The sequence below is a fragment of the Rhamphochromis longiceps genome, linkage group LG10 (genome assembly GCF_057381845.1).
Source record: "Rhamphochromis longiceps isolate RC_006_pf linkage group LG10, R_longiceps_female_GT1.1, whole genome shotgun sequence".
Taxonomy (NCBI): domain Eukaryota; kingdom Metazoa; phylum Chordata; class Actinopteri; order Cichliformes; family Cichlidae; genus Rhamphochromis; species Rhamphochromis longiceps.
This window is the reverse complement of record NC_140566.1, coordinates 3,263,059-3,273,696: the sequence shown is the minus strand read 5'-3', so window position 1 is coordinate 3,273,696 and position 10,638 is coordinate 3,263,059. Positions and strand designations below refer to the sequence as shown.

General features: G+C 40.3%; 2 protein-coding genes across 2 annotated transcripts; one reads left to right on the top strand and one right to left on the bottom strand.

Annotated features, from left to right (window-relative positions):
• Positions 1-307: 307 nt before the first annotated feature.
• LOC146660145 (uncharacterized) lies at positions 308-3,035 on the bottom strand. Its single transcript, XM_085419882.1, has 7 exons — positions 2,910-3,035; positions 2,561-2,641; positions 1,786-2,471; positions 1,377-1,695; positions 1,226-1,286; positions 894-1,149; positions 308-797 (listed from the first exon to the last, which is right to left on the bottom strand). The coding sequence occupies exons 2-7, from the start codon at positions 2,600-2,602 to the stop codon at positions 533-535; spliced, it is 1,629 nt and encodes a 542-aa protein (XP_085276008.1). The 5' UTR covers positions 2,603-2,641; positions 2,910-3,035; the 3' UTR covers positions 308-532.
• An 898-nt stretch (positions 3,036-3,933) lies between these two features.
• thap12a (THAP domain containing 12a) lies at positions 3,934-10,025 on the top strand. The gene is made up of 5 exons (XM_085419877.1): positions 3,934-4,124; positions 4,932-5,049; positions 5,208-5,306; positions 7,753-7,789; positions 7,918-10,025. The coding sequence occupies exons 1-5, from the start codon at positions 4,039-4,041 to the stop codon at positions 9,732-9,734; spliced, it is 2,157 nt and encodes a 718-aa protein (XP_085276003.1). The 5' UTR covers positions 3,934-4,038; the 3' UTR covers positions 9,735-10,025.
• Positions 10,026-10,638: the final 613 nt, after the last annotated feature.

Here is a 10,638-nt window from a genome sequence, read left to right as displayed (position 1 = left end):
AAAATGTTTGTAGAGTTTACTGCTGACCAACCACGCTTGAGCAGGTAATGGTTCATATGGAAAGCAAGAAAATGATTGGATTTACTTTCGTTTTAGTCTCCCCACTCATTTTCTGCCAGGGAACAAATTATCCATGAGCTACTCTGGAATCTCTGAAATGTGATGGTCCGACATCAGTGAACAACAGCCAATTAGCTGCCAGAATGTAGGGTTACTTATCATAATTTTAACTCTTGCTCACTTTATAGATGGAAGACAGTTTCAATTCATTACATAGGTTCTATAAAAAGATGCACTCAAGACTTCATTTTTTAAAGACAACTTCAGAAAAGTGTTTAATTGTCGTAAAGTGTTAACTTTAGAAAAGTTAGTATTCAAGGAAACAAAGCAGGACAGCATGAACATAAATACAGTAAAATATTTCATATTAGGACAATTCAATATTAAAATCATCTTTAAAGTGTCAATTAGGTTGAGTACCAAGCATTGCTGAATACACCCCCCCTTAGAAATAGTACAAATATAGGTTTCTTTAGAGGCTGGACTTGTCCGGGAGATCCGCGACGAGTGCAGTGTTCTTTCTGTAGATGTAGGCGTTAGGATTATCATCCAGCTTCACCAGCTCAGCCAGCGATGACACGCAGGGATCGTGATCGACGAGCATCTTGGGCAGCTGGCTGGATTTGTTGTGGATGCGGGAGGAGCGGCGCACAGGTGTCAGAAACTTGAGATCATTAATGTTGCTCTTTCTCCTGGATGCACTCGTGCCGACCTCGCCTTCAATTGTTTTTCTGACACTGAAATGTTGAGAGAATCATTTTGTAAGAGTTAAGAACGAAGTGGCTCAAATACTCAACTGAATAGATTTGCTAAGACAAAGTTGACCGGCTCACCTTTGCAAGTATGGCGTTGTTTTCACGCTGTATTTGATCACTGATGCATCCTCCATCTCTGGAGTCGTCTCTATCACGTCGTCATCATCACTTTCTACATAATCCATCTCCACTTTCTGATCATCGCTTTCTTCTGCTTCATCCTTCACCTGCTTACCAGCATCCTCAGGCATGTCAATCTTCAGTTCCTCCGCTTTACATTCATTTATGCTGTCCTCCATTTCACTGTTGCATTTATCTGTCAAACCTGTGAGTTCTTATCAACACAAATGACAAATATGTAAACAAAGGCATCAGATATTTAAAGAACTGCATAATGCTGATTATTTTACCATTGCTACATCTCGATGGCGTTTCCATGGCCTCCAAGGCATCACAGAGATTCACAACAATCTATAAAACAAAGGGAGATCTTTGATGTTCAATATTATACATTTTAATCGAGCTAATTAGAGGATGAAACCATGCTCCATTTCTGCTTACATCATCCACTCTGTCTTGTGACTCAGCAGACAGATCCCCATCAGAAGTTTCTAGGTCTAGTGTAGTGTTCATGATCACTGGAGTTTGGCTGGATGCTGTTGGTCCTGCCCTCTGAGTATCTCCACAGGAAACAGTGCCTACAGCAGTGTCAGCGTTGTACATTTCCAGTCTTGGCTCAGGCATGTGGCGTGCAGCAGGCTGAGTTTGAAGTTTGACGACAGGTTTTGTAGAAACGTTGGTTTTGGAGGGCTTTGCTGTCGACATGGCTGGTCTCTTGAGAGCCTTACCCTTTGAAGCCAGCCACTCAGCCAGTTTTGCTCTGTAGAAAGCACATAAATAAATTACCTTTTTTTTTTTTTTTTTTAATTGTTATATAGCAAACATCGCATGTATGTGTGGAACATCTTACTTTCTCTCTTCTGCAGTCTCCATAGTAAATCTGTATTGACTGATAGTGTTTGAGGCAAGAGGCTTGCTGACCTTCTTGTCAGGTTCTGAAATCTGTGTCTTTGGGTTGTGAGTCCCACCTGCCTTGGTGGGAGCCACAGTAGTGTTTCTAGAGCCAGCAGTGGTTAGTGTTGCTGGGACGATTCTTGCAGGTGGGCGAGCAGAGGAGAATCCAGCAGGACGACGACTGCTGGCAGCAGGCTTGGAAACCTGAGCAGGTCCATCAGACACAGACTTGGACCTCACTGGTGCAGGTTTTTGAGTACCATGTCTCTGCATCTCAGCAGCAGATTTGGACCTTCTTCTTGCCATTTTTCCAGGCCTTTGGTTCTCCATTTTCAGTGCTGATGGGTTAGGATCCATCATACCTGCACTTGCCTTCCAAATACACCCAATTTTTGACTGGACAATCTTTCCTTTATACATTCCTAGAGCATTCCTTGATAACGACACAGCAGCTGGTGCCAGTTTCTGGGCCTCAGGCACTGACCTAGTGTCAGTTTGTTTAGCCTTAGCTCTAAGGGGCTGACTCTTTGGTAGGGTCTGCTGTTTTGGGCCATTTTTCAGTTGGAATGGCACAACAGAAGTTTTCTCTCCTTTTATAATTAACTTTCTTTCATGTGCAGGCTGGGCATTTTCCTTGTTTTCCTGTTACAAAAACAACAACAACATTACATCATGATATCTTCTAAATTCAAGATGGGCTTTCAAAAAAATGTCATGTTATGTCAGCTTACTTTCTTACTGATGTGGTTCCGTCTTGAAACTGCAACTTCCATTGTGTAGCCCCTCAAAACTGCTTAAATTAGTCAGGAATGCTGGAATGTGAGCAAAGCAAGGAATACACTGCGTGATTAGTTATTAACATCATCTTGCACGCGAAGTGCTCGAAACTCAATAATTTAGTAAAACCGACGAACTTAAACTTCACTTTACGTGTTGAATACGCATATGCAGTACTCTGTCGTAAATTAACGTTAGCTAGCTAATATAACCTTAAAGAATACAAGTTGGACATAATGAAAATTTGCCGTTAGTCTCCGATAGTGGGCTAAAGTAATGCTTATATATGAAACACTGACTTACCCCTTCGTTATAATCTTCCAAGAAACCCCTCCACCTCAGCCCCACAGCTCAATCTGAGGGAAAAACACGCCTCGTTTTGCTTCTTCAGGATTTGACTTGGCGCTGCAGCGCTCCAATTGGCCACCTCTGTATCGCGAGAAACCAAAACCAACCAATAAAATATCTCCAAACTAAGCGCGAGAACAACAGATAACGTTATTCTTCCAGCCCTTAGGTTTTTATCCCCCCTTCTGTTTAAATGTTTGAACCCAAATAAAATTCCTGTAATACCGGTCCGTGCTGACCGATACACACCCAATGTTGCCCTTAAAAAAAGAAGTCGAGACAGTTAAACACCAGCTGTCAGGAAATAGAGTTGGAACAAACGAATACACGAGAGTGTGACTTATGAAAGCCTCTACTGTATTAAGCGGTGCTTTTATGCCAGTCTTCACAAGCCTTTAACTTTGTTTTCTGCACAAGTACATAAAAGCTAATTATCTTTTTAAAATAAGCATAACAGTCAATGACTGTGTGTGATATATTAATATTACGGATCCCACGCCTCAGCACAAACACAAGATACATTTGGGATTATGCCTCGGCATGTTTTCAGAGTTTGAAAAGACCGCTGAGGATTATGGGACAGAAAAGAAACGCGCGCTCATTTGATGCACGTTATTTTCCAAGTCAAGCTACTCAATAACAGCCTTCAGAATAAAGTCGTATGAGCACATAATGGCATATATTGCATACCGAGGCGGCAATTTATAATTTTATCCATGCATTTGTTATTTGTTTGCTTATATGTGTCGCGTTCTAGGCATTTTCATTAGGTCTATTTAAATTCATAAACCTTTTTTGTGCGTAAGCTAGAAATATAGAGTAGTTTTTAAAAAAGCCTTGAAAACTGTAAAGAAGTACAGTAGTTTTTGAGTTGATAAGGAACAAAAATCTTTTTCTTAAAAATACTAAAAGTATTTTATAAAATTATATAAAATTATTACCCAGTTAGCCCAAAGTATTTTATTTTGAAAGCACAACTCGGAAGCTCTTTTAAGCTTCCGCTATTGACGTTAGCAGTTCTTTTGCTACCCTCTGAAAATAAAACGATTTTTATAAAAAGGGTTTCTTTCGTAAAATATATAGAATGCAAAATCACTGCGCTGTGCCGAACTGTCCCAGTGGCAAATCTGACCCTCAGCCCCTCTTCCGGTTCCCGAATGATGCAGAAAGGTAACTGATGTTAGCATCGCAAACAGTAACCCCAAGCTAGCAAGAAGTGAGACTTTGTTATAGAGGAAACTATGGCACGCTTTTTGCAACCTTTGCATTTAACTGTTTAGTACCGTTTTTATTCAAAAGCATTTGGTAGTAAAAATGTTCGTAGGTTTGCTTTTTTGCATATTGCTAAGCACATCTGGAAGATCACGGTTTGTCATAACAGTTTGGTAAAAGCAGTGTTACAAGATTTAAGCAGGGTAGGAAATAAAGTTTTAAAAATGTAAATATCAACGAGTCAATGGCAGTTAGGTGTTCAAACTCACCGGCCAATCCTTGTAAAACTTTAATTAGTGTCTGAATTCTACCAGCAGCTTCTATAGTTTGTGAGACATATAGTCTCACAAAGAAGTATCATGTGCAGTATCCTGTGTAGAGCATGTTGGTTCACTTAGTATACAATAAAGAACTAATTGCCGATCTCCTGCATCGTTCCTCGAGAATACACAAAGCTATAACGTTGAATTTGTTACTGGAAGCTTTTGAAAATTGCCTTGTGTGATCTATATGCACTGAAGCTTCTGTGTGCATTCATAGCTTTCATATTCAAAACATTGTAAAAGCATCTCTTGTAAGACAGTCACTATACTTCTAACCCAATCTAGCAATTGTTTCCAAATTCAATAAAAATCTGTTTTTCAACATTGTATATTCAGTCAGTCTCTGTATCATTTTAATATCTGCAAATGTGCAATAAAGGATCTTGTTTAATTAGTATACAGTACTGTTGAAGTTTGTCCACAGTTTGGTTCCTTGTTTCAGGTCCAAGAAGTGGGCTGAAAAATGCCAGAGGCAAGACCTGATTGACAGATCACCAGAGCACCTGTACAGATACTACAGAGTTTGTGGGAAACATTTTGAAACGTCTTTGATTGACAGTGTAAGTACTATTGGTCCAAATTGTCCGTATTACAAGAAACAATGGAGTTTTCAGTCCTTATATAAAATCTGAAAAAATAAATTGGGGTTTCAGTTTATTTTTGTTGTAGTTCAGGTTTTACCTCATTAACGAGGTCATCGTATGTGTTTTGGTTACAGGATGCTCAGAGTACAGTGCTGAAGGATGATTCCATACCAACTGCTTTTGATATGTCAAGCCAACCTCAGAATGGACAGGCGAAGCGCACTAAACCGACGGTGGGTTAAATTAATCAGAAGTGTTCAGGGATTCCCATCAGGGATGCGAATCCCTGATAAAGTCAGACATTTTTAATTATTGATGATCTATTCTGGTTTTGCAGTATACTCAGGCTTTAATGCACCAAAGTTAAAAGAATAAATATACATGAAAATATATTTGATATAGAGCATACCAAAAACTAAACGAGCAAACCATCTTGGTGGATGGGAGGATAAATAGAGGAATATTTGTGACAGAAATGCCTACCAAAAGCAAAATGAGATAAATGCAGTTACATGGGGCACGTGACATTTAGTGTGTGTCAGCACAAAAAGAGAGGAAGAGGAAAAGCAGTCATTCTGTGCTCTCACAAAGTGAGAGAGGCATTTTGTGTTTGCATATAAGGGGTGAAGATAATAGTAGCCGTTGCATGTTATACAAACCAAAAAGAATGAATAACTACTGTATTTTTAACACAACGTGGTTCAAAAGATAGTCAACAGTTCTTGTATGGAGCAATAAGAGTGAGCAATACAGCTCCAAAATTATATCACGATATTTCCATCCTTCTTTTCCACTGAACTACTGTCAGTTATGACAGACTGCCTAATTTGTAATGTGAGTCTACTGACACACGGCCCCAACAGCACCGTTATAGTGCAATAATAAAGACACAGGAGTATATCCAGTGACAAATGTAAGCGTAGGCAGTTTTTTTGCTGCACATTTTAAGTAGAAAATAACTGCGTGACACTTAAACAGTAACTAAAGTAAACGTCTAACTCTTCAGGAGCCTGAACAATATTGTAACACAATAAAACTGGAAAATATTGGGATTAGGATGCTGTATCTTGGGCTGAGCTTTTTAACCAGCTGCTTAAAGCCCTGCATGTCCACCATTTAACTGCAACAGTAGTTTCCATGAGCCTTTTGGTCTTCCTGTCCTATGGAGTGTAACTCTCTTGTGCTCCAGCAGTGCTCGGTGGAGTCATTTGTATATGATGGTGTGTTTTTAAGTAATGTGCTTTGTTTGTAGTGAATGATCAACAGAGGCTGACACGCAGCTCTCAGACATGTCTGCGCTTGTCTCATGGTTGCACAGTATGAAATGTAAACGCATGGCTGTGTTATAGCAATGAAGTCGAAAAATGACTTTTTTTATATCACAAAAAATGTATACCAGCATTACACAAATGAAGACTTTATTCATGTTTAACATTATGTCTTTAAAATTGAGGAAAGATTTTAATATTCATTACAAAGACAGCTGAGAAAGGACACATACCTTTATTCATAATTAAACATCTGGATCTTGTAGTAATAGAATAGAATAGAATTCAACTTTATTGTCATTGCACATGTCACAGGTACAGGGCAACGAAATGCAGTTTGCATCCATCCAGAAGTGCTTTAGCCATGATATAGACATATTACAATATATATTAGCAATAATATAGATATGTGAGTATATTACAGAAATGGGTCTATTATGGTATGTTATAATGTACACGGTATGAAGTATGTTGTGAATATTCTATAACTATAAGTATGTACAGGCTGTAGTGAGTACAAGCTATGAACAGGATATAAATATGAAATAAAAAACTATACAGAAACATGATATCTCATGTTTCTGTATAGTTTTTTATTTCATATTAAAAAAAAAAAAGCATCTCATTACAGCATACATCTGTAATGAATTCCGAAAATACAAGAATTTGGTGCAGAACTTTGAATTTCTTTTGAATTTTCTTTAATTCACACAGGTTTGAAATTGGACATATTTGATTAAATAGCAAGTTTCACCTTGACCACATGCCTTTGGTAGTCATTAACAAGCATCTAGGATAGTTCTGGTAGAATATTTGATCACTCTTGGCAGAACTGGTTGGCTTCCTGGCATGGAGCTGTTTTTTACTACTATAGTCCACAAATATTCAGGAGGGTTCAGTTCTGGGCTTTGGGCCTTGCTTTTATCCACGAAGGAAGACATTCTCATGTGTGTCAGGAATCACTGTGCTGTTGATCGTACTCTGTTTAGCCACACCACAGTGCAATATCATCAACACATCAACATGCACACTCTCTTTCCTTTAGTTCACTGGGTTTCTACTGTGAATAGCTTACTCTACTAAAGCTGGGAGACTTCTGTAATATAATTGTGCTGCAAGTGTTTTGTTTCCTTCTTTTTGTTTGGTGTTATCTTCACTAAAGCTAAAAACGTGTCTGAATAACAGGCACTGCTTTTTATTTAGCACAAGCTCCTCAAGCTGGGCAGTCAGTTAAGTACTCTGTTATTCATCTTAGGAAAAGGACACTTTAAAAGAATTATTAAAGGCCTAAAATTACCATAACAATCATGCATGTTTGTAAACTTCTGACCACATGTGTATATTATGATTGTATCTCAGTGGCATTTTAAGTGGTATATATTAACTCTTTTTTTTATATCTTTTTTGGTAGACCAAAGACAATGAAATGGAAAGCAAGGGAAGGAAGAGTAAGTAGAAACATCAACACACACACAGATATTTATTAATGAAAAATGGCACTATAAACATCCCACAGGCTCATTTGTTACAGAGGAGTTGTTGAGTTTTCCTTCAAGCGTTTCCTTTTCTTTTTCAGAAATGAAAAAGTCTCAAGCAGCAACAGCTAAGGAAGACATCCCGACGTTATCAGAGGAAGAAGAATACAAAGAGTATCTGAAGTCATTATTTGAAGTCCTTCTCCTGCTGGGAGAGCAAAGCATTCCTCCTATGGGGCCTGCCAATAATAAGGACCAAGGCCTTGGGTCCAGCAGCTTTCAGGCATTGCTAGATAATCGCATCATGTGTGGAGATGAAGTCCTAAAGAAGAGGTACAATGACAACAAGGAGTGCTGCTCCACCGAACAGCTGAATCAGCTGATTGAGGTGTGTGAGAAATTCGTCCGCAGTAAGCTTGTGGAGGAAATTAAACAAAGCAGTTTTTTCTCTTTACTCACTGGTGATCCAGTGAAGATCTCGGGAGAATGGCAGCTCCCTGTCTTTGTTCGCTACGTGGACGAGTCTAACTTTCAGAGGGAAAGGTTTGTCGGATTCTTGAACTTCGAAGGAGATAGAGATATCCTTGCAGAGAAACTGCTGTCTGAAATGACTGACAAATGGGGGTTAGATATGGAAAAGTGTAGAGGACAAGCTCACTCCTGCTCAGGGACGCATTTTAATCAAATAAAAATATTGGCTGCCAAACTAATGGAGATGCATCCGAGGGCTGTGCTCACACTGAGCTCCAGTCAGTCCTTGAACATGTCGCTGGCCAGTGGGATGGCTCAGTCAGGGGTTCAGCTTGTCATGTTTACCTTTAAGAAGATTGAGTCTTTTTTCGGTCAGTCAGCGTTACTGCAGCTGGAGCTCGAGAACGCAATTTCGATTTTCTACCCTGACAACGAGGAGAAAGCCAACGAACTGAAAGAGATCTGTCGCACCGGATGGACCAGAAGAAATGATGCGTTTGAAGTGGCAGTGGATATCCTGGAGGCACTGCTACTCTGTATAGACAGCGTGCATGACAATGAAGATATGAAATGGAGTGATCAAGTCTCACAAAACGCTTTAGAGATTTCAAAAGCACTGACCGACTTTGAGTTCGTGATAGCGTTGGTTGTTCTGAAAAACGTGATGACGCTCACCCAAGCCTTTGGGAAAAATATACAAGGGAACGCAACAGAAACCCATTTAGCTGCAGCCAGTTTAAAAGCTGTGTTGCATTCTCTGAAAGAGGTGTCTGACAACATCGACGTGTATCACGAATTCTGGAACGATGAGGCTCTTACCATAGCTGCAACCATGGAAATTTCAGCGAAGCTTCCTCGGTCGTTCTTGAGGAAGCATCAGGCAGAATGTGGATCCATGCGGCCAGAGAGTTACTACAAGGAACACCTGTCTGTTCCTGTGGTGAATCACACCATCCGAGAAATGAATCGACTCTTCTGTGAAGACCACCTGAAGCTTCTCAGGTGTCTGTCGCTGATCCCTGCTGTCATAGAGCAGCACAAATCCACAGAGCCCGAAGAGGTGAATGTGCAGGCATTTAATAATGACATCCCAAATGCAGGAACCCTTTCTGCAGAGTTGCACTGTTGGTGGGTTAAATGGAACAAAAAGGGGAAAGGTGAGACTTTTCCCTCCAGTCTCCATGAAACACTGCAGCTGGCTGACGTCAAGTTCTTCCCAAACATGCTGGCGGTCTTCAGACTGATCGGTGTCCTGCCTGCCTTGGCTTTAGAGGACAACTGCAACGTGGCATACAAGCGCTTCACAATGTACATGGAGAGCACGCCTGACAGATTTAAGTCCAAAAGCCTTGCTCTTTTGAACATTAACTATGATGTTAGGTTTGATCTGGATTCATTGGCTGATACCTACGTGAAGACATACCTTGAGGTGCAGCAGGAGTCGTAGTCGGGAATCACGCTCAGCGGAGCAGAGACAGGTGTTAGATACTTCCTAACACATACAAGCGTCGCTGTGCTGGCTCCAGAAACCGAAGAAAAAATGACAAGTTCACCATCTTGTTTTGCCGATGACGGCCCTCCCTTTACAGGAAAACGGCCTCCTGTGCTGCAGCGTGGCTGCTTGGTGAACGTTGAGTGCAGCCCTGAACGCTGTTCAGGTTTTGTTTTTGTTTTCTTACACAGGTTTCCATAATTTGGATGCATTTTCTTTGTTAAAAAAAATAAAGCCATAAAATTATTCAGACGAGTGATTTCTTGCTTGAACATATCCCCTTTTACTGTGGACATTTAAAACAGCAGAAGAAGAATTTTGGCATAGTTCTTTATCGCCTTCTTCTAAATAAACCCAGTGTTCACTCCATAATAATTTAACATCAGTGACTCTTTTATGGGCGGATAGGTTAATTGGAAAATCCAAATAGGCACTAGGTGTGAATGTGCGAGTGAGTGTGAATGATTGTCTGTCCCTGTGTGTTGGCCCTGCGACAGACTGGCGACCTGTCCAGGGTGTACCCCGCCTCTCGCCCTATGACAGCTGGGTTAGGCTCCAGCACCCCCCGCGACCCTGAAAAGGGTAAGCGGAAGCGAATGGATGGATGGATGGACTCTTTTATAGCCAAACAACTTGCTGGAGTGCCTGTAGAATTGTATATATAACCTAAAAGAAGACAATTAGGTCAATTACATGCTATGTTCATTGTAAATATTACTTATAAGGGTAAAAAGCCAGTAAAGTATACTTAAGGTGAGCCATAGTCATCAAACCTGATGCTGTGTCCTCAGAAGTCTGGACTCTTGAGTGTACTTGCCAAAGAGGAACTAGCGAGCATGCAAGGACAAACTCTGCACTT